Here is a 24,591-nt window from a genome sequence, read left to right on the forward strand (position 1 = left end):
CACTACAAGGTAGGTATGTTAGTATTTCTACAAGTCACATCTGAAGGCTTAAGTACTTGGATAATCTGAAGTGGACACAATACAAAAGAAATGCCTGCAAAGGCCAGCTCTGCAGCCTCAGGGGTTGGGGTCAGGGGTCAGGGGGCAATGCTTATCTCCTCAGTCTCCTTCTCATCCCTTTTCTCCTGTACCCATTCCATACCTAGTAGACTCCTTGTTCACCCTTACATAGAATAAAAAGAGACAACTGGAACTCTTCAGGACACTTAAAACTGAACACCACTGTGGAGGTGTCCGCACTCCAGTAACAAACTCCCAATTCGCTCACACCCATGCAAGCAACTGTAATTAAATTTAGTCAGGCACATGAAAATGAAGTCCCCACAGACCAAAAGGACATAAGAATAGGGAAGGGTGAACTTACTGGGAAGGAGAAAGGGATCAGTGGGAGGAAAGAGAGAGATGCAGGAGGATGATGGGGTTGAAAATGACAAAAACACATATGTACACTAAAGAGATTGTCAAAGACACATAAATACTTTAAACAAACCAACACAGAGCATCAGAGGCATCCACAAGAACACGCTGTAAGTCAGACTGCGCTAGAAGGTGCAACGGCAGCACTGGATAACGGACGGAGTTCAGAGCAGGAAGGGAAGAACACTTCCTGTTAGGTAGCCACAGAAGCTCCGCAAAGCCAGGGACTGATACTCCCAGCCACTGAAGATGAGTAAAATCTCAGTAAGAGAGGCGGCATACACAGTATGTACGCAAAGAGAGGAAGACAACTGTCTGCTGAATTTTCCAGTTATTACCTGAGGTCAGCAAGCAAAACAATGCTTAAAGAGTAGCAAAAGCTGAGGATCTAGAATATTCCAATGATGGTGCCTTATGGATTTCATATTTCATATGCATGGATTCCATAATTTCACAAACCTCATAGAATTAACCAACGTCCTGCCTACAGTTTCCCTGTTGGACTATGGGGGTTAAGGGTGGGCTGGGGCCTTGTGGAGGCCACCTTTGCAGTAGTGACCTTGCTACTATTTAAACTCTTTAAATCGGCTGCTAAAGTATTACAAGCTCGCAATGCTAATACCTGTTCCTATTGTCTGACAAAGGGAATCTGAACACAGAATTGCTTTCATCCACCTTTTCTCAATAGGTTCCTCAGTAAGAGATTTTCCTCTCTGCAGTCCTGGATCACAGAGTTGTGGAAGGCTAATTACAACGATGCATGCCAAAGTGCAGGTCTAGCTGACACCCACGTATTACCTGCAAGGCTGGTGTCTAGGATCAAGTTGCAGCTGGCCATCTGGGGCGTCGTAGGGTTCTTCTACTTCATACAGACTTGCCTCAGTGTCCTCCACACTGCCAGAATTCTGCCATCCCAACTCAGGAGTAATCCCTCCAGCCATGACAAAGGGTAAATTCTCATACTCTGGTATCTCCTCATAATAGCCGACATTTTCATACTCTGGCCCGCAATCACTTGTACTAGAGTCCTGACAGGATGCGTGCCTGGAAAGCATCTGGTCATCCAAAGACTCGGCCCTCTGCCCATTAGCTGCACTGCTCTGGCCCCAAGATTTCACCTTTTGAGATTCCAGGCTGCAGTTTTCTGCAGAATATGCCTTCACGGGTTTACTCCTCTTTTCTTCTCCTGTGGCCAAACCTTGCCAATCCCTTTGAAGCACTTTGGGCTCTCTACTGAGAGGATGTCCCGAGGGGACATCGCTCTGTTGGCAGCTTTTCGACCTAAATTTCTGGAAGTCACTCTTTATGAAACCAATGGCCAGTTTCACGTTAATCAACTTTTTAAAGGAAGTTTTCTTCGGAGGCTCTTTGCAAGGCTTGTTGCACCTGTCGGTATCCACGGCAGACAGTGACTTTGCCCTTGGCTTGGTTAGGGCATCAGAAGGGTCATTATTTAAGGATAAAGTGACACGTTTCAAGGCTTCTGGGCTCCCTGAAAAAGGTAGAATAGGATGAGGTAACTTCCACACTGGCTTTTCTGATGTCGGGTTAGGTGTGTCATAGGACAATGGGGATGGGCCATGGTCCAAGGGGCCCGGATGTTGAAGGTGGTTTCTTTGTAGACCTCTCTCTACATTTGTTTCCTTACTAGAAGAGTTCTTTTCTAGAAGCTCCTCCGAAGCAGCCTTTTTAAGCACCCCTGCTGCAGGTAAGCTGTGTCTTTGAGGTTTCTTGGGAACAATTCTCGAGGAGGAGGAAGATTCCTTTTGTAGTTGAGGAACTGGAACTGACACTTCTGGGTTACAGGTAGTTGGCGGATGGTCAGTGCAGGCTAATCTGACTTGCTTAGGCAAGCTCAAACTGCATTGTGTGAAAGTAGTCTCTTTGTCCACAGCAGGTAACACGCCAGAACCATTACTGTCAGAAGTCAAAGGTGCCACTTTTTCCAAAGAAGTCGTTTCCTGCTGCACAGCTTTCTGGGAGCTGACTGAGTCCTGTCTGTCACTGTCGGAAGCCCCAGTCGGTGCCCTCTTGTTTGTGGGCCTCATCTCGTCTGCTTTGCTATACAAAGCATTCTGATGAAGAACACTGACTTTATTGTTTTTCAAACCATCCTCAAGGAGACAAGAAGAGCTATTGTTTGAGTTCCCTGGCTCTTCAGTGCTTTCACTAGGGGTATCTACATGCTTCTGACGACGCAGGCGAGGAGCATGTGTCTTTCTGGGCTTGGGAGTCGGAAACTTTGAGGTATACGGTAGTAGGTGGATTTCTAAAGGACCGAGACCCTTGACCTCTGTCTTCTGACTAGTTCCGTCTGAACACACTCTTTTGTTCTCCAGTTCACATGAATGAATGTGACCATAGCTCTCAGCACTGCCATCTTGCCAAGTCTTGAGAGTCTGAGACTCATCCCTAGGAAGTGGTGGGTGGGAGCTGTGATGAGCGGGAACTTTTTCAAAGCGGGACAGGGGAGAAGACATATCTGCAAATTCAATTCTGATCTGCCTGGTGCAACTACGGCCACCATTCATTTCCGGGTTTTTTGGAGCTCTGAGCTTCCTTGGGGAACCACAGGGCGATCGCTGCTGTGTTAGAGCCTCTTTGAGCTTCTCTTCTAGGATGCTTGCCTTTAAACCAACTCCACTCTGGCTCCGGCACTTTTCACTGCCTGGATCCCATCTATCCCCCCTCTTTGAGGACTCACCATTTTTACTATTCTCTAAATTTTCGTTCATCCCCAGAGGCTCTGCACACAGATTCTCCCGAGCCCCAGGTTCATGAATACACCCAGAACTGCAGGAACACGTTGGTAAAATGTAATCACTGTGTGGATCCCTGACATCTTTGCAATTAAGCTTGTCAGTGCTCTTGGGTAATTCTGGCTCCTGTTCCTCCAGGTTCAAAGTGAGCTTCTTTGAGGGTGGGTGCTTGATGCCTTGAACAACTGAGTTTGTCGGGACTTTCGGTTTTGGCGCAATTGCCGGTTTGGTCTTCTTGGTTAACCGTGGAACACTAGCATTTCCAATGTCCGGTTTCGGTGCAATAGGAGGGGGAGGTGGCTTATTACTGGTCCCCACTAACTTTGGTTTGGGAGCCAATGGTGGCTTCTTAAGCTCTAGGGAAAAAAATGTAATAATTAGATGATGAAGTAGACAAAAACACAAGAGGAAATAAAGATACAAAACATTTCCCTGTTTTTACTTTTTCCTGTGACAAGGTCTCGCTATGTAACCCTGGTGCTGGCTTAGCTTGTACAAAGTAGATCAGGCTGGTCTTGAACTCGCAGCCATATGCATGCCTTTCTAATGCTATGATTACAGGCATGCAACACCATGCTTGCCAAATAACACTTTCTACATCTTACTTTTTACTTACTACACAGGTTATATTAGCTTATACAGTCAACATTATTCTTGAAAATTCCTGAAATTGTCCTTAAGTTCTATTTTAACATAGCTTTGCATAAACTTTGCATTTCTTAGTTAATCTATTACTAATTATCCTCTAACTTTGACATTAGTTAAATCATTAATTAGTAACTGTATAATATCTTCAGCTCATCCACTGGGTATTAAGAGTTGCCTACAGTGTGCAACTCTCAAGTTTCTCACATAAATAAGCAGCACTTTTCTGTGACGCAGACAAGAGTGTCTACTTGATAGAAGCCCCAAAACATTCTGGAAAAATCAGACATTTTCTACCTAACCTCCCCGCACCACATACACATAAAAAAACAAAACAAGACAAAAATGGAAAATAAATTCTTTGTTGTTCATAAGAAGGTTGGTATTCCTCTGTCCCAGGATCAACTGGGAATTTCATACTTCTTTATAGAGCTTTATTTTATCACATGCCCAGGCCTGGCCCAAGATCAAATGATTGGAGAGTATCTGAAGATACAGTCTGTACATTTGATTTCATTTCCCATGGACAATGGATTATGTCTTTTATCCGTCACCAGCAAGTACTACGTGTTTGTGGGTTTCATGTCTCATCGCGAAAGCCAGGCCGGTCTCATCCTCACAGCCTTCTGCTTTAGTGTTCTGGGTACAGGAATTATGGCCTGCACCATCTAGCCCAGCATTAACGGATGACCACTACTTCCGGTGTAGCAACTCTTCCTCATCACAAGTCTAGTATACAATGCTGTATTTGTGTAGGTTGGCTTGATCATATGAATTTGACAACAGGACCCAAATAAGGGAGGTAGAGAGATGGCTCTGTGGCTAAGAGTACTTTCAGTTCAACCATGAGGGACAGAGTTCAGTTCCAGCACCCACACCAACAAGTTCACAACTTGTAACTGCAGCTCAAAGACCTCTATGATGCCCTCTTCTGGCCTCCATAGGCACCCGAACTCATATCTGAGCCTATACTCAAACAGACACACATATACACAAACAAAACAAAAATAAGTCTTTTTTAAAGACCCTAATAAACATAAAAATGATACAGAGACTATATTTCTCTTAAATTTCTTTAGAACTTACTCCCCAGAGGGGACTTGAATTCAAACACATTATACTTCTTAAATTATCTTATACTTCTTCAACATGATCTAATACTTTAAGAAAAAAAGGTTCTTTATAAAACAATCTCAAAACATATGATACATAGGACCTTTTGACAACGTTGCTTCATTTACTTGCACACACCAAGGCTTTGATATTCCATTTGGTGTTGATTTTATTTTTAACAAGGGAAATTAGTCATAACACTTGGAAAACTATTACACGGAATTGAGTAAAAAGAGAAAAAAAAAAGCAGGGTACTCTACTTCCTTTTCCTAAGCAAGGAGAAATTTCTCAAACTCTGGTATTATATACACAGACAAGATTTTATTATAGATGCCTTATAAAACTCAATTCCTAGGTATAAGCTTATCGTAAGGAAGGCAGCGAATTTCCAAAATAATACAAATTCCCAAAGCAAGCAGTTTTCGGTTAGCTGTCCAATATATACATTATTAGCCTGAGGTTGACTCTTGTGGTTTTTGGCAGAAGCCTAATGATAAAGCTTGCAGAAATAGTATATTAAATTAAATTCCCCATCCATCAAGTCAAATCTTCAGGGAAAGCATGAATGCCCGAGGACTTGTCCCCGGCTCCCTTCTTATGCAATAAAAACCGACAGACTGTCATGCTGATTTCATTTCTATCATTCTTAAAACGTCCTACCTCTGGGATTTTTCAAAGAATTAAAAATACAAGGTTTTGTTTTTTGTTTTGTTTTGTTTTGTTTTGTTTTTAAACAAGGTGAAATGAGTTCCGGAGAGCAGCTACTACAATGTTCTTAACATTTCTGAAACGTACTCTTCAAATCAGTTAGGATGGATGGGCATTAGTGGTGCATGCCTGTCACACAGTGCTTGGTACTCTGAGACAGGAGGATTGTTGTGAGTTTGAGGCTAGCCTATACAGTAAGACTTCTTCCCCCCCCCACCCCCCCCCCCCAAAAAGGAGGCTAGGATGTCCTGTTTTTCCCATTAAAAAGAAACTCCGGCCAGCCAAATGGCTCACCAGATTAAGATAATTGCCACACAAACCCGCCAACCTGAGTTCAATTCCCAGAATATTTGTAAAGGTGGGAGGAAAACTGTCTCCACCAAGCTGCTCTCTAATCTTCAAGTGCCCACACACACACCCAAACACACCACACAACACACACGCTAATAACGCTATCATTTTTTTTAAAAGATTTATTTTTTAAAAAGAGACATTTTATCAGGCAGTAATGGTTCGCACCTTTAATTCCCAGCACTCAGGAGGCAGAGGCAGGTGGATCTCTGAGTTGAAGTCAGCCTACTCTACAGAACAAGTTTCAGGATGGCCAAGGCTACACAGAGAAACTTTGTCTAGAAAAACAAAGGAAGGAAGGGAGAGAGGGAGGGAGAAATCTTTTATTTTCTGATCAGTCAGAAGGTTCAAGGTCTTTTAATCAATTCATTTTGTTTTTCCTTGAAAACACTTTATTACCCTTTATTTTGTTGCAAAATAAATGATATTGATATTATTTTGCCATGTAGCCCCAGGCTGACCTCAAACTAACTTCCTTTCTTTTTTTTTTTTTTTTTTTTTTTTTGGTTTTTTGGTTTTTTGGTTTTTTTGGGTTTTTGAAGCAGGGTTTCTCTCTATAGCCCTGGCTGTCCTGGAACTCACTCTATCTTTCAATCCTCCAGCCCAGCCTCCCTAAAACATTTTATTACTCTCTAGTGCCAATTTTAACCCTCCCCCCAACCCACTGTCTCACCCTCCCTAAACCATAATTAATCTCTAGTACCAATTCCAGCCCTTCCTGTGAGTCTTATTCTAAGAGACAAACTCCTGTTCTCTCCTAACATCACAGACAGTGAACTGCATGTGAGCCAATGCTGCCTCCCAGTAAACACAGCACAGCAGCTAAAGTAGTGTGTGTTACCTTCCTAATGTTGCAACCCTTTAATATGGATACAGCTCCTCATGCTGTGGTGGGCCCCAACCGTAACATCACCTCGGTGCCACTCCATAACTGTAATTTTGCTACTGTTATGGATCGTCATGTAAATATTTGATATGCAGGACATCAGATACAAGAACCCAAGTGGGCCTCGACCCACAGGTTAAGAACCACTCTTCTAAAGCCTTTAATGTCTGCATAGCCATTTAAGTAACTGTGCACTTGGACTTACTATTGTGTTTACCTGTCTATTCAAGTGAATGAATCGATACTGTAACTCAGAGTCAAGCTCATTCTCAGTTTTATTCACTACTGTGTCTCAGAGCTGGAAAAAAATGGTCCTGAGGACAGGCAGCTGTCACGTACACACCATTTAATGCCTCGGTGACAGAAAAGTTCTTTTATTTTTAACTTCAATATCCAATTTCACATCAAATGGTGTTCCGAAGGCTGAAGGCATGACTCATCAGTCAAGAGTGCAATACATACTGTCCCTGTAGAAGAGCTGAGTTTAGGGGCTGGAGAGATGGCTCAGCGGTTAAGAGCACTGGTTGCTCTTCTGAAGGTCCTAAGTTCAAATCCCAGCAACCACATGGCGGCTCATAATACCAGCAACCACGTGGTGGCTCATAAGCATCTGTAAGACACCTACAGTGTACTTACATATAATAAATAAATAAATATTTTTTTGAAGAAAGTTTAGTTCCCAGCACCTATGTGGCCAGAGTGGGGAGTGAGAGACTTGGGAGGGGTTACAACTGACTGCAACTCCAGTTCTAAGGACACCAATAAGCTTTTTTGAACTCTGCTGACACCTGCACTCTCACACGCACAAACTTCTACCCACTCCACACAAACATACATACATACATATTTTACAAATAAATCTCTTTTAAAAAAATCATGTTTTGCAAAGGGAGCAGGGTGAACTTCAACAGGATCACTGTGTAATTCTTTAATGACTAACAGGAACCAGTGCGTGCCAAGTCACCGGCACAGCAATATACGAGAACTTCCTTACTAGTCGTCCTTTATTTTGAGTTTCGGAGACAGGCTTTGCAATGTAGCCCTGGATAACCCTGAACTGCAGTCTCACCGGCTCCCCATCTCTAGTTCTGGGATTACAGGGGTACAATACTATGTCAGCTTCATTACTATCTTTTAAATTATATATTATTTGGGGGGGGGTGTAGGTGTGTATTGCATAGCATACATGTGTTAGATGACGACATGTAAGTGTTGGTTCTCTCCTTTCCTCGTGTGGGTCCCAGTGACCAAACTCAGGTCAACAGGCTTGACAGTTAGAGCCTAACCACTGAGCCATCTATCTCACTGGCCCCTCAAGCATGGCTCAAAACACCACCAATAAGACAGTATAATATGACCCACCCCAATGTTCAAAACTTGAAATCAGTACACGATGTCTGGAAATGAATGCTGCACCTCTGGATCCCGACATTAATATTAACCATCAGACCCAGATGCTTCCTTAGAGCAATGCCGCAAATCTTTTATTTACACAGCTGTCTGGCTGCAGGGGAAAGCGAAGGTAGAAAGGACCAGTGCCGGTTTACTGTTATAAACAGACTCGTCATCTGTTACACACAGGTGGCCGTGGCTCACGAGTAGGCTCACTCTCTGGGCCCTTCCACCAAGGAAGGCCAAAACAAAACCCGCACAGGCAAGAATGAAATATATATGCACGCTGCGATGGAAAGATACTTTGAAAGATTGTGCATCAGCCCCCTAATGTTTGAATAGGCCAACCTCCCCACTACACTGAACCAGGCTAAAACTAACACTCTGCTCCATTAGTAACTTTCCCCAAAGCTTTAATACATTTCATTATTATGACACCCCCCCCCCCACACACACACACACATGGCTTGCAAGGGCAAAGTATGTATCACTTTATTAAAATGGACTGGAAAGAAAAACCTCAGTCCTCTTCCGTATGCCCCCCCCCCCAGATGTAAGAAAAACTTACAATAAATCTCAAATCAGTGAGCAAAAAAGTAGTTAATGATTCTAAGCAAGCCATTCTTTTAAAAGAAAAAAAAAATCAACTAACTCAGCTAGACACAGGAAGTGTCTCTCTTTTAAAATACCACAAAAATGCTGTGGATTTCCTTAATTGTAAAGTTGATAAGTATAAAAATAGCTAGCCTTGTTCTGGATTAATTCAAGAAAACATTCATAAACTTCCAGACTGAATCCTAGAAATTTTAATTATTAAGTTTTAAGGTTTTATTTTAAATTAACTGTATTAATTTGGTCATTTTAAAAAGCTGAACGATGGTGAGGGTACAGAAATTTGGGCTGAAAACAATCCATTGTTTAAACGAAGACATCCCAAAACTGAGAGAAACGTTTGTAAACAACTCAGTGCACAATGATCACGTGAATAAACACACATAACTTAAAAGAGAAAAGAACTGCACCAGCCTCTTGCTTTCTTGCTGCTTCTAATCTCTTGCCTGTTTGATGTAACCTGGATTTTGCCTAGCAGTGTGACTCCTTCAAGGCTTTAGAAATACAAATCAGAACATTTAGTGTGTGCCGCTCTTCTGACAGTTTTCAAGTTGCAGGAATGTTAAACAAATGCCAAAGAAAGCAAAGAAAATTTCATTTGATACTTAAGTGCTAATGCTAGACCTAACTGAAGCGAAGCTTTAAACTCCTTTACTACAAAATCTCTCATCAAAGTTTCTTCAGATGTACTTTTAAAATATTCCGTACCTTATTAAATTTCTGGTTTTGAAAATGTGCCGTGTTCTTTTAAAGAGACTGTCCCTTGGACACTTAAATTTGGAAGATAAAAATTGTTCCTTAAGAAGGTTGCAACACAATGAGCCGAAATGCTTAAATTCACACAAAGGTAAGAAGAGGCTTTGTCATTTGGGTGAGTGGAAAGGAGACAGACAGACTGAAAATAGGGCTTTGTTTACACAGTCCAGGTACGGGGTGGGGGTGGGAGGAAAGGATGGAAGGAAGGAAGGAAGGAAGGAAGGAAGGAAGGAAGGAAGGAAGGAAGGAAAAGGTGAAGATGAGCAAAAAACAGGGAGGAGTAGACACAGGGAGGGGGACTTGCTCGGTTTTGTTTTGTTTTGCCAACTAATAGTCCACACTCAGGTAAAAGGGCTCAAGCAACCAGGGTGCGACCAGCTCTGTTTAAACCTCCTTCCGAGCGCGAAGAGTTGCAGTCAGTAAATACCAGGTTTTAAAGCAACGCGGGCTGGTGGCGGAGTTACTCCAACTCGCTGGAAAACTGTCCTAAGCTTAGAATAACCGACTCCTCCGCACCGGACTCCACGCTTCCCACACCGCGCACAGGCGACAGCGCCTAAGTCACGGAACCGGAGCAAGCTCCGCGACGCTGTCCCATCACCCGGGCTCAAGGGTCCGGGAACCTCCCGGAGACCCCACAGCAGGCGCGGGCGGCCGGCGCCAGTCCCGCACCGGCCACCCGCGGGGAAAGCTGCGGGACCCCGAGCCCGCCGGCGCCCGCCGGGACTCCAGAGCCCAGCGCGAGCGCAGCCACTTACCCGCGGCAGAAGTCATGACTGCCCCGCGCAGCTCACGCCCTCAGTCCATGGCTCCCGTTCAGGCCACACTCCCCTGAGTTTGAGCAGGAGACAAAAGTCCCCGCAGTGCTCACATTCCGTCCCGCACCCCAGCCGAACCGCCTGAGCGCCTCACAAAGGACGGACGCCGGCTCCCGCGACCCTCCGGCGGACCCCGGCGCTAGCGGCCGGCGACAGGAGGACGTGCACGAGCGCCGCTCAGCCGCGCTCCGGGACGACCGCCAGGCGCGCGCCCAAGAGAAGCTCGCAGCGGCTTCGCGGACGCGCGCCCCTCCTCGACTCGAGAGAAAAATCCGCGCTCCAGGCGCCCCCTGGTAGTCAGGGGATGTAAAAGGCAGACAAAAGCCACAGTTCTCTCCAATTGGAGCTCTGGAAAGCCCGCCCGCTCCCGCCCCTCCAGCCACACGCTCCACCCTCTTCTCCAATAAGAAGGTCGGAAAGGGGCGTGGGTCGCGACGCATGCCGGGAGTTGTAGTTTTCAGTGCCCCCGAGGTGGGCTGGAGCCAAAGCCAGGGTGCTGCCTGCCCTCCTGCCTTCATTTCCCATCGTGCTGAGGCGGGTGGTATGGCGGAGAAGGATGACACCGGAGTTTGACGAAGAGGTGGTTTTTGAGGTGAGGAGAAAATGGCGGGGAGTGTGGACCGTCTTTGTTTCAGAAGGACTAAAGAAAGAGCGAGGAGGCAAAGCGATTCAAAGGGGAGGAATAGGGTGACGGGCGCCTGCGGGCCTGGGTCCCCAATCCTCCCCTGTTTCGGGGCCTACTCGCTGCAGCCGCCTGACAGGTATAGCTCAGGGTATCCTGGAGTGGCTGGCCTCTGCCCCTGGCTCGCCCGGAATTCCCAGACCCGGCGCAATTGACCGGCTCTGGGCGGGAGCCTTGATCAATCCCAACCCTATGGCTGAACCGCCCTGGACTGCGCCTCGTTGGGGCGGGGCCGAAACGTGCAGAATCCTCTGTATACTACTTAACCTCCTCCCTTTTTATCTTTGATTTTTGCGGGTCTGTTATCCATAAGTGCCTCCGATCCTCCTCGTCTTCATAATCATCAAGGTGTGGCCTTTGGAATGCAGGCAGGCGGCAGGTGCCTTTCTGTGTGGGCTTTAAGGTCTGTAAGTGAGACCTGTGGTCCATGGTGAGCGCTCAGGCGACTCAGCACCTAGGTTCCATTCTTTTGTCCTTGCTATTACGCTAAGTGTAGCCAGTTCTGAATGAAAGCTCTGGTCTGGATGTGAATGCTTTTGTGTTGGACTATTTTAAGATGTCTCTGCCATCTTGAATTTAAAAAATGAAGTCTAGTGGTTTTAATGCCATTCCTTTCCCATCAAACAGGTCAATACCCACACCCTGGAATGTGTATGTATAGAATGTGTATGTCTTACTAGATTTTAAGAAATTTACACAAGAGAAAGAATAGACAATAGAAGAGTTAGGTACCGTATAGAATGTAAAGTGTTGAGATATCTAAAAACTGCCCGAGGAAGCTTAATTTGGAACCTGTTGTTCGTTCGTAGCACTTTAAAAGGCTACACCCAGGAAAGGATGTCCTAGGTAAATCTTCATTAGAAAGGTAGATGGGAGAAAATGTACTCCAGGAAAAGGATTGCATGTTTGCCAAAGATCAGGGTGGGGTGACCATATTGTACATGCAGTTTTAGGGGCTGGAGTATGGAGGGTTGCCGTGCAAAATGACTTAGTATAGCTATGGTATCGAGGTGGGAAATATGACTGCTTTGCTATGATGAGGAGTTGAATAGAGAGGACAAAGGCATACATTTTGGAAATCAGAAAAATTGAGGGAATGGCTACCGATTGAATGTGGGAGATAAAGAGGAGGAAAATAGTAGGTGGCTGAATTTTTTATTTTTTACTTTTTTACCCTGCCTTTTTTGGTCTCTGGACATAATAAGTGTGGATTTGGTTTGGAGGGTTTTGTTGGTCTGGGGATGTGATATAGTTCAATTGGTAGAGTGCTTGGTTTGAATGCACAAGTCTCTTGGTTCAATAGGCAGCACCACATAAACCTGATAGGGTGGTGTACACATGCCTGCAATTCCAGCACTCAAAAGGTGGTCGTAGGAGTATCCTAGGAAATATCAGCTACTTAGTTAGAGACTAGGGTGAGATATGAGAGACCCTGTTTCAAAATAAAACAAAAGATAAAGCAATAATAATAATCTTAAGAAGTTTTTTTCTGTTCAAATGTGTGACTATGTTTGCATGAGGTTTTTTTTTAGCATGAAAGATATACTACAGAGTTTTGAATCTATTTTTATATTAATTTAAATTTGTCATTAATCTTGTCGACACCCTGCCACCCCCTTTTCTTTTTGGAGATAGAAAGGGTCTTACTATGTGATCCAAGCTGGTCTTGAACTTCAAACTGTTTCATCTTATCCTCCTGGTTACCTGGGATTATGGGTGTATTCCATCATGTCCCACAATAATAACATTATATTGCTTAATTTTACATTTATAGATTTATTAACCATTTTAAAATGTATTTATTTACAATTTTGGTGCTAGGGATTGAACCCAGGGCTTTCCCATGTTTAATAAGTATTCTACACCCTCAGCCTAGCTTCTTAAACATTGATTTACATTAATTTTCCTTTGCTCTGTCCAGCAGTGCATTGCTTTGATGTTTTATTATTTTATGTGTGTGGATATTTTGACTGTATATACGTCTATGTACAACATGTGTGCTTGGTGTTGTTGGCAACTAGAAGAGGGTGTATATCTAGTTACAAACAGTTGTGAGCCAACATGTGGGTGCTGGTAGTTGAACCCCAGTCCTCTGGAGGAGCAGTCAATGCTCTTAACATCTCATTAGCCTCTGCATGATTTATTCACCTGCTGCTTGGCTATTATCATATATGGAGACTTACTGTTCCTGCTTTCTGCTTAACTTTCTGATCATTGTCACACACATAAGGCATATACACATATGGACACACTGATGGGTGTGCAAATAGTAAGTAGACCATCACTGACACCGCTGCTGCCTCCTTCCTGCTTGCTGTTGTCTAGTCCCCAGGAATAACCACTACTCGGAACTGTGATGACTAACTTGAATGAGTTGCATCTGCTCTTACTGTCTACCCTGCCAGGTATCACTTACGTGCTCTTTTTCTGTCTAGCTTTCTTTTTTTCTTTGCAGCTTTGTGACATTCTTTTACATGATTACCTATGCATTTTCTTTTGATACAGTATTTGATTATTTGATACACATGGCTATATGGCTCTTTTTAATCAGGTCTTCTGAGGAACATGTATTAGGTAGTTTCTGCTTTGAAACTGTTGTAAGTAGTATTATTGAGTACCTTTCTTTATTATGTATTTATTTATTTTATATATGTGAGGACACTATTGCTGTCTGCAGACACACCAGAAAGAGACATCAAATCCCATTAGAGATGGTTGCGAGCCACCATGTGGTTGCTGGGAATTGAACTCAAGACCCTCTGGAAGAGCAGTCAGTACTCATAACCTCTGCGTCAATGTGCGGTTTTGGTAAGCATAGTTTTGGTTGGGTATATACTTAGAACTGAAAATACTGAATTATAGAAAAGAGATGTAGTTGCCTTACATAGATATTCTAAAGCAGTTGTAGATGCTCCTGTCAGCAGCGTGTAAGAGGTCTCATTACACTGTATCCTGGCCAGCTCTCTTTCAGCTTTTGTATCCATCTGATAGACGTATATTGGTACTTCTGTGTGTTTTTATTTCGTATATTGGTACTTCTGTGTGTTTTTATTTCTGTATCTCTGGTATGGAACTTAAGATGACCACTGTGATCATTGGTTTTCTCTTACTGTTAAAGAAACTGAGTACAAAGATACAATTCCTTAATTGTATATCTACCCAACATCTCTTAGGGGTCTATGTATGTGGCTTCTGCACATTTTTAAAAATAAATTTTTATTACATGTGTGTTTGTGTGTGTGTGTGCATGTGTGTATATACATGTGCACACATGGAGATCAGAAGACAGTTTACAAGTGTAAATTGATTCTCTACCGCCACCATGCAGGCCCTCAGATGAGGCCGCAAGTACCTTTGTCCCCTGAGCCATCTCAGTGGCAGCTTTCTGCATTCCTAACAGTTTTTTGCAAAGAACAGAATCTCCTAAATTCATTCAAATCCAAGGAAATACTTATATAACCCTAAAATCACAAAGATGTTTTCTCTAAAAGCATTGACTCTTTGCAACTGATCTGCCATTTTTCCCCATATGCATATCTGATTGGCCTGGCCTCATCATTTTCCCCACTAAAATATGTTGTCTTTGTTATAAATCAAAGTACCACTTTATTTTATTGAGCTAGGCCTCACTATGTAGCTCTGGCTGGCCTGGAACTCAATTATGTAGACCATTCTAGTTCAGATTCACAGAGGTGGTGTCTTTGCTTCCTGAATGCCTGTACCACTATATCTAGCATGCCTTGTCTTTTATTCTCTTATTCTTTTTTCTTCTCTTTCTCTCTCTCTCTTCCCCTCACCCCCAATTCTGAAGGCAAATATCATTATGTAAGCCAGGCTTTCCTCAACACTTGTGATCCTCCTGCCTCAGTCCCCGGAGTGGATGACAGTCATGTGCTGTCACTACTGGGCAAGGTTTTGCTGTTTTTCCCGTGTCATAGGATTTTCCTTATTACGCCTTCGGCTGTTCCTGACTCACTGTTCCATATGACTTCTAAAACGATGAGCATGACAACTTCAGCTTTTCCCAAACCTTGTGAAATTTTGTTTGAGATCACATTAAATCTGGAGATTAGTTCTGGGAAAACTGACATCTTTATATTATTGAATCTTCTAATCCAAGACTCATGTTTCGTGCCTTAGGTCTTTGTTGCTTCACATTGAAGAACTTTCTCCATGTTGAGCATGTTTTCTACTCCCAGCGTCTGATCACCTTCTCTAAGCAGTCAGCCTTCCATCTCTTCTTGTGTCCTAAAACTGATTTTAACGATTGAGAATTACCTCTTCCTTGAAACTAGAGCTAAGTTGGCCCAAAGAAGAGTGAATATGTGTTGTGGTAAATAAATATTTATCAACTGGGGGTATGGATCATTAAGTTCCAGATAAAAAACAGAACTTTTATATTGATACTAAGCCTTGACGCACTAGATATCTACCTCTATACTATTAGTCTATTTCCCTGCAATAACCTCGAGCTCTGACTGCTGTGTTCCACCTGGGCTGCTCTTACTTCTACTGGCCAGCCCTCATGAGCCCTTACCCCATAGTGTCTTCTCTCTCCACCGTCTCTCTCTTCTCTCCTCTCTCCTCAGACCCCCAAGCCTGGGAACCAAAACTTCACCTACCTCTCTTCTGCCCAGCTCTAGGCTGTCTTTATCCAACCAATAGTTTTAAGTTAAGGGGCAAGGTCACATGCCATTATTTGGTGTATGAGAGGATTCTCTCTTCAGTGAGATAACCAGAGCTTGGGGGCCAGTGTTAGCATTACAATACATAGCAAAAGACCAGAACTCAACAAACATATTCTACCAGTCTATTTGTTATATGTAAGTACACTGTAGCTGTTTTCAGACACCCCAGGAGTCAGATCTTGTTACGGATGGTTGTGAACCACCATGTGGTTGCTGGGATTTGAACTCAGGACCTTTGGAAGAGCAGACAGTGCTCTTAACCGCTGAGCCATCTCTCCAGCCCCCCAGTCTATTTGTTTTATAGTGATAATTTTATACTTTGATTGTCTTCTTTTGAGAGCTATTATAATAGAAAAGAATAGATTCTGAAGCAGGAAGTTCTGTTTCAGCTATTTATTAGCTAATGTGACTTTGAGCAAGTCACTTATCTCAGTTTCAAGTTTCTCAATAGTCTGCTGAAATAATTAAAATCTTCTTTGGAGAGTAATGGTGGACATTAAGCGATTGCTTAGACCTGGCACACTGTACGCATTCAGCAGGTATTATTAGAATTTTCTAGCTAATTGTCCTAGATACAGGTTAATATTTTTCCCTTTGTTATTTTGAGACAGAGTTTAAGTATGTAGCCCAGGTTGACTAGAACTGGTAGTACTTATCCTGCCTCTGCCTCATGCCATGATTTCTTGTGTACATCACCACATCCAACTGTCTGTCTGTTTTGAGACAGGGTCTCACTGTATGTCCTGGCTGGCCTAGAAGCTGTCATATAGCTCAGGATGACAGACTCACAGAGATCTGCCTGTCTCTGCCTCCCTCCCACGTGCTGCAATGAAAAGCATACACTACAATGACCAGCCAGCCTTTCTTTTTAGGAGTAGTTCCTTAGTTTTTAAATCTCATTTATGAGACTAGACTGTGCAGACCTTAAAATGTACGGTGTTTATTTATGCCTTTTCTTTTTATGTTCCATAGATTAGTTTCAGCTTATCATATAGACAAAGTTACTGGTTTAGTTCGACCAGTTAAATATAGTTTGAAATTAATTGATTAATTAATTTTTGACACAGGGTTTCTCTGAGTAGCCCAGCTGTCCTGGAACTTACGCTGTAGACCAGGCTCAGAAATCCGCCTGCCTCTGCCTTCCAGTACACCACCACCACCAGGCTTCTTTTTTATATCCTGTAGAGTTCCAGCTTTTCATATAGACTGTTCAAAGAATTGGTTATTGGCTTTCTTTGACAGGAAGTTATGACATTCCATAGAACAACGGCTAAGGGGGAAAATGTATTTCTGGAATACAGTCGAAGTTCAAGTTAAAAGAGAAGAAAATACCTCTAGGAGTTGTGGGTTTATATGGAGGAATGCAGTCAACTACTGCTTTGTAGATTTTCCTACTAACTAAATCCAGCTGGGATGGAGATGGTAAAGGAATACAGGTTGATACTGATCAGAACAGGGTTAGAATTACAAGTCTGAGAGACGAGACACGTGGAGAAAAATAATCACCCGTGACACACATCCCTTACCAACACTAAACTCAGTCATGGGCTGAAGAAGAAATCAAGATGGTAATCACAAAACTGCATGATAACTACCCTTCATAATTCATGAAACACAGCCAAAGCAGTACTCATAGGGCAGTTTATAGTATTGTAAGTTATTTTCAGAATTCAGGGGTTTAACACACGAAGCTGGGGGAAAAACAAGCCCATATAATTCTATAAAGTAGCAAAACTTTTTAAATGTGGAAAAAGCCTACTTTTTTTTAAAGAATTAAAAATAGCCTAGTTATGGTGGTACACACCTTTAATCCCATCATTCAGGAAGCAGAGGCAGGCAGATATCTGAGTTTGGTGCCAGCCTGGTCTTCAGATCAAGTTCTAATACAGCCAGGGCTACACAGAGAAACTCTGTCTCAAAAAACAAAAATAAATAAATAAATATTTTAATTAGTTAATTAATAAATAACTAAAGAACTATAAAGAGAAACAGCACAAATTAACATTCTATGCTCTAATTAGTTTAGAGTAATAATTATTGCCACACTGACTCTGAACTGCTGGCTCCTGAGTAGTGGCACAGTGTTACCATTTATTATAGCTTAGGCCTTAGTTGGCCACCTCCCAGCCAGCTCTAACCTGAGTAATTCTAGTCCACGTCTGCCTTGTGGCCTGTTACCTCGCAGTCAGTCCTGGCGTCTGTTCTTTCCATCTCCGTGCCATACTGGCAAAACCCTTGTGCCTGATTCTTCCCCAGAGTCCCTATCTCTGCCCGGAAGTCTCACCTTTCCTCTCCTGCTCTGCTATTGGTTGTCATCTCTTTATTAAGCCAATCAGAAGGTTGTGGAATTATATATTTATGAGATACTCAGGCAGGTAATGATCCATCAAATAACAATACCAAGGCTGGGCCAGCACTCAGCTCTGCTGTACAGAAGCCAGCATTTGAATAATACTGAGACAACCTTTATACAGTGCACAGAAGGATTATCCACAAATAATCCGCTCAGTTGCCTCAGTGCATGGCTGTTGCTTCTCCATGATTTCAACTGCAGTAATAAATTCACTTCAATAGGAGACAGTAAACATCAGAGAAATCTATGGCCATTGGGCTCTTATGCAGAAATCCAAAATAGTGGAAAGGCTAAACCTTATAGAAGACCCGTCCCTTTATCAGACTATATGTTATAGGCCCACAGCATCTGTAAGCTGTAGGATTCTGTAAAGTATCACCTTCTAACCAGTGACCCGTTGACTTATAACTCTGACTTTTAAAGAAGTCTAACAGACTCTTGTCCCCTCCAAACACTACTCTTGTACAGATATTTAATTCTGGATCATGGGCCCTTTTTTAATACAGTGTCACCTCTTTGGGTATAAAAATGTTAGCTAAGATATTCTGCAAAGGCAGTATTCAAATTTTGAATTGTAGGTTTCATTGATTGTCCAGAACACATTACAGCACCACCAATGTATTCAAAAGCAATGAGCTATGCACCCAGATTGAATACACAGCCAACAAGGTAAAAGGGTTTTCCCAGAACACCACAAGCCTAATCAGTGTTCACTCAGCCCCCACTGGCCATAAGTCTATTCTACAGTATGTTCTACTTTTAAGACTATGCAACTGTAGGGTCTCCAGAGAAAAACCAGTCTGGGTCTCAAAGCAGATCTCGAAGCATATGTGAGCTATCCATGGTTTTGGGATTCCTCGGACCCCAGACAGGACCAGGACCTCCTCACCCAGGACTTAGGCCAGCTCACCTAGGCCTAACAGTTCCTGTTAAACTTGTTAGACGCACGCACGGTTCCTTGCCGGCTGTGATTTGTCTCTCACTCAGCCAGTGCCTTGTATTCCAATTTTTCTAATTAGCCCTATTTGTAGCTCCTCAGTCCTGTAACAGTGTGAAAGAGAGTTCCCAGAAAAGAAAACCTGCACATGTGCTAAACATTCTACAAAGCCGACTGACTGACTGACTGTAGAGAACTAGACATTCTACAAAGCCGACTGACTGACTGACTGACTGTAGAGAACTAGACATTCTACAAGGCCGACTGACTGACTGTAGAGAACTAGAGTTTTACAGGTTGAGAGCCAAGCTTACATTGGGCTGTCTTTGGCCCTCTAGATAACCATGTATTGCCCACCTCTGTGTGTGACATTACATCCATGCGATTATTAAGTAAATCTATTGGGAAGGTTTGAACAGAACCCTAGTAGCTTCCACCAGAGCTCAAAGGCTGAGAATGTCATCAGATCATATCTGAGGCCAGTAGCAGGAATCGGGACCGAGAATGCCCATTGATCTGTTACTGTAAGCACTTCATGACATGCTTGCCGTGCTGGAGCTCGGGGTGACCTGGGTCCATGCTCTCCTGCCACCATCACTGATATTTGCCTCCAGAATAAATTACCTCTTTCTGTGAGCATTTCTGTATGTGTGCTGTGATGTATGGGTATGTATGTTGATGTGTATGTGCAAGCATTCATGTGCATTAGTTCAGGTGTGCATCGTGCACACAACCTAGGTCAGAGGACAAACTGGTTATAGGTTCTTGCCTTCCGCCTATCTGAGGCAAGAGCATCTCGTTGTTCAGTACTGTGGATGCTGGGCTAGCTCGCCCATGAGCCTTAGGAGTTTCTTGACTCTTCCTTCCATCTTGCTCCATCTTTTAAACTCCAAGCATGAGCTACTATACCTAGTTTATATAAATTCTCGGGACTTGAACTTACGGTCGTCAGCCTTATGTGGGATAGCTTTACCCACTGAGCCATCTCTCCAGTCCCAGAATAAATGATCTTTTAACCCCTTTGAAATGAGAGATGTGTGTTTTGCATCTGTATCAGCTGTAAACAGAAGCCTGTCTATCCCCAAAAGGAAATTTTATGTTGGAAATCAATGGTTACCTCATTGTACATATCAGTACACATCACTGCTGCAATCCTCATAGAACAAAGACTACTTGGGCATCATGAAGCAGAGAGCAGCATAGTGGTGCAAGCCTGCAGTGCCTAGCTCTAGGGACTCAGGCAGGAGGATGGCACATTTGAGATGAGCATGAACTTTGTAGTGGAAGCCTATCTCAAAAAAGCCAAGAGAGGGAGAGAATGTGAACCCCTGTTTTCCTTCCACCTGACAGATCTCTGACAGATACCCCCAACTGGAAGAACTCAAATTTATATCCAGGTTAGCAGCAACAGTGACATTGGTCAGTGTCGCGTGTGTCTGCACAAGAGGTATGCTGCAATATGAGAGGTGTGCTGGAGGCTCAATAAGCCAGACTACTACCTCAGCCAGAGGCCCAGCCTCTCCTTCCTGGGAAAGCTTGTCAGTGTTTTCCATGTATTTGGTGTAATACTGTGCACTCTAGTGCTATTTCAGAGTCGGAAGTCCAGCTCATACATGTCACGGACGTTACCAGAGAGGCTCATACCACACTAAAATAAAAAAGGTTTAGTTTTGAAAGGCATCCCAAGAATATCCTTTTAAAAATCTTTTTGATTCTTTGTAAGTTTCACATCATACACCCTAATCCCACTCATCTCCCCATCCCCTCTCCCCAAAATAAAAAAAAAAAAAAAAGCACACAAACTCAAAACAAAACATAGAAAACATCTCATCATGGAAGCTATAATGTGTCACAGTGTGCCCCACAGTAAACCCTTCTGTCTACACTTGTTGACTAGCAAATGTTCATTGCAATGTGTCATTGGTTTGGTTCAAGGTCTCTGGATTTTGTGGCACCATTAATACTGGATCCTCACCAGGACTCCTCCTGGTTGTCCTGTTGCTGCCCTGTGTCATGGAGATCCTGCAGCTTTGGATCAGCAGGACCGGCCCTTTAACACACCTCAACAGTTCACAGATGATGTAGATTTTCAGATGTGCCAACTCAAAGCCATGGATCTGGGTGGCAGCTGAGCTGGTGAGCCCACTGGCTCTCCCTTACATGCCACACAGTGCGAGCTCCCCAGTGATGCTCTGGCTAGGTCACCCAGTGACAGGAGGCAGGGTCAGTTCTCCTATTGTGCCCTTTGGAGCGGCTTCCCCACAGCCCAGCCTCCTGGTTCAACTCCCTTGCTCTCATACCCTTTGGGCTAGTTCACCCAGTCCACCATCAGGACCAGTTCCACTGTGTGGCCCAGGCAAGGGTCAGGGCCAGTTCTCCCCAGTGCAACAGCTGGTGAGAGGCAGGGATAGCTCTACTGCTCTCATGACTGAGGGCAGAGAACTTGGGGGCTCACTCTACCTAACCTAAGGACAGTCCTCAGCCACTCAGTGACTGGACAGCAGCAGAGCCCACTTTTAAAGATGCTGTGGTGAAGCACTTAGCATATATAGGCCTTATAGCCAGTCCTCAGTACCAGAAAGAAGTCTCTGGTCACCTTAGAAATGCATTAAAGTTCTGATTGTAGTCTTCCTTAACTTCCCATTTTTATATCAAGACAGGGTCTTGCTCACTGTATACCCTAGTCTGGCCTTGAACTTGAGATCCTCTTGTCTCAGCCTCCCAAATCCTGGGTAAATAGGGGTACACCACCACACCAGGCTCACGTTTTCATACAGTAATTTAATTGCAGAAAGTTTGAGCAATTCCATTCACTGTCAAACCGCCTTCTCCTCGATATGAAAATAAGACTTTTATACCCAAAAGACTAGTTTTAGCCCAGGCTATCCTTAAAGTTGTGATCCTCTGGCCTCAGCCTCCTGAGTGCTGGGGTACTGGATGCTGTGATGCTCAGTCTAAGGAACCTTTTGTGTTGCTGTCTAATCCTTATTCTTGGGGATGTAATTCTCCAGTTGACTCTTGACTGTCAAAGGCTTTTCTGTGTTTGTTGACTTTCTTCTTCCTTTCTTTATTCTTGACTGAAAAGATCCTTTTCCACCTTGTAATCTTGATCTTTCTCTCACCTACATCTTTAATGCTTGATGTAGATTGTAAAAGTTCACTCTTTATTGGCAGTGTCCCACTTGTCCTTAGCTGAATGGAGGAGAATGAGGTAAGCTCCCACATTAACTGTGTGAAGCCATTTAAAAGCCCCTCCCTCTCTTCCTTGAGTAAAGTGGCTTAAGGGCATTGTGCAGTGTTAGCGTGCCTTCCTCCCTGCTTCCATTGTGGCTCTGAGTAATGCTAATGGAAGGAAGAGCTTACACCGGGGCTTGGGCTTTGTTGATAGAGTTTGCTATCAGCAAAAATTAGACAGAGCATTTCAGTTTATAGAACATAAAGCCCTAAATCCTATTGAAAAAAAAAAATCTAGTTCCAAATAGTATCTGAGAAGCTTGGCAACATTGTTACTTTTACCACTGTTAATAAAAACTATCAGTGCTCTTAAGTCACAACCCAGTATTGGAAAGGTAGGCCACTGAAACTAACTTAGCTCATCACCAATTATATAAAGACAAATTTATATATACATACATACATATATATGAATTACAAAGTATAAAAATTAATGTGAGAGCAAGTCTATCTTTTCCTTGTTTGCTTTTATGGTTTTTTTACTTCATTACATATTCTCTGGGCTCAAGTAGAGATGTATTGATTTATTTGTAAAATTTAGACATTTGAAAAAAGGAACCAGTTATTTATGGTTTGTGGTCCTGTTGATATGACCGATGGCCACACGAGTGTTCCACAAGCACTCTACCCCTCAGCTGTTCTCCAGCCCTTCTCTATCCGCAGGCCTCTATTGAAAGCCCGGTGTCTGGAGCTATGGTACGTGAGGTATTTACGTTTCGGGGTGTGTTCTTACACAGGTTCTCGCTGTGCTGCCTCAAAGTCCTGGGTTCAAGAACACCACTGCTCAGTTGCTCAGACTGTCTCTACGCTTGGGCCACACTCCTTTCCTGCATTAGTTTTATAACTACTGCACTTAACCTTACACTTTTTTCCTTTTTTACAAAGCATGGTTGAAAGAATCTGTGTTAAGAAGCTGACTTACTTTCATTAGCAATAAGATTCTGAATGAGTCACATATTTGTCCAGTGCCTGTCTCCCACTTATAGTAAGATTTTCCTTCATGCCAGGTGATTCTTTAGGATGAAATATTTCTTTCTTCTGTTCTAAGAGATCTGAAGCTATCTGGTGGATTGAGTAAATATGATTGGGATTTTAGAAACTTGGATCAGTTAGGAACAACATGGAGAGAGTCTACTAATGATCTGGGCTGGAACCCCAGGTTTAGCCCTAGTGTTTTCTAGCTTTGTTCCAAGTGCCCCCTCCCCCCAAGCTCCTCCCCCCCCAAAAAATAGATAAATAAAAGAAATACAGAGAATCTCTCTTATGCTCTTTTTGGGGGCATTGTTTGTGTGTATTTGTGATAGTTTTTCAAATTTAGAGTAGGCAAAAAAAGAGAGTATAAAGTTGATATGATCTCGGAAGATGCAAACTTCATTTAATGATATTTGCATGTTCTCACATAATGTTAGAGTGAATATGTTTGATGTGTTGGCCTTTTTAAAAGACAGATCAACTGAAAATGATAGTTGTAAATGCCTGCCCAAGCATATAACCCGGCTCAGGTGAATTTCTAAAGCTTCGAAAGCTTGATATTGTCAAGGCCCGAGAAGACTCAGCAACCTTCCCAGGCTAGCATCATTCCTCTTAGTTAAGAACAGTTCTCTGTTGACTCTTATTTGACTTATTTGTTATTTGTTATTTGATTTGTTATTTGTTATTTGATTTGTTATTGACTGCTATTTCAGTCAATCAAGCTACAAAAGGTCAGCTTTCTCTTTTCTGATGAGTTTGTATGATTTTTATTTTGCTTTCGATTTAGATAGTATTGTCTTAAGAACATTTGTATTATGCACAAAGGGCTAAAAATTAGTCCTTTAAAAACTTTCTGCCCATAGTACCTCACATAAGATTAATTGAATGATATCCATTTCAATGAAAATGTTTAGAAGCTGCAGCCAAGAAGATGTATGAATCTGTGTCTTGCCTGCTCTACTGGTGTAAAAACGAACGTGAAATGTACGCTAGTGTTAGCCAACACCCTTTGAAGGCGTTTTCAAGCGCCATGCTCAGGGGTGCTGAGTAACAGCACTAAAATGATGGTCAGGGTTTTTTTCAAAGCACTGCTTCTGATAGAAAACTGCTTAGTAATGACAGACACGCCCTCCAGTCCAGTGGCCATTTTGTACTGTAGCTCTGGAGAAACAAGTGGGAATCATAGAAACCAGTCTGCAGCAGAAAGA

General features: G+C 43.0%; 2 protein-coding genes across 4 annotated transcripts in view; one reads left to right on the top strand and one right to left on the bottom strand.

The window, feature by feature from the left end:
• Fgd6 (FYVE, RhoGEF and PH domain containing 6) overlaps positions 1-10,720 on the bottom strand; it is a 121,535-nt gene extending 110,815 nt beyond the window's left edge. Inside the window, exons 1-2 of the mRNA XM_052164809.1 lie at positions 10,458-10,720; positions 1,276-3,592 (exon numbers count right to left, since the gene is read on the bottom strand). Of these exons, the coding sequence (XP_052020769.1) occupies positions 1,276-3,592; positions 10,458-10,473 (2,333 nt within the window). The 5' untranslated portion in view covers positions 10,474-10,720. The remainder of the gene's footprint in view (positions 1-1,275; positions 3,593-10,457) is intronic.
• A 240-nt stretch (positions 10,721-10,960) lies between these two features.
• The window catches only part of Vezt (vezatin, adherens junctions transmembrane protein), a 68,937-nt gene continuing 55,306 nt past the window's right edge, over positions 10,961-24,591 (top strand). For 2 of the 3 annotated variants that reach the window (XM_052165428.1, XM_052165429.1), the window contains exon 1: positions 10,961-11,109. In XM_052165428.1, the coding sequence (XP_052021388.1) occupies positions 11,074-11,109 (36 nt within the window). In that variant the 5' untranslated portion in view covers positions 10,961-11,073. The remainder of the gene's footprint in view (positions 11,110-24,591) is intronic. The other variant, XM_052165430.1, reaches the window with a different exon arrangement.

Source organism: Apodemus sylvaticus, chromosome 20, assembly GCF_947179515.1.
Source record: "Apodemus sylvaticus chromosome 20, mApoSyl1.1, whole genome shotgun sequence".
Taxonomy (NCBI): Eukaryota; Metazoa; Chordata; class Mammalia; order Rodentia; family Muridae; genus Apodemus; species Apodemus sylvaticus.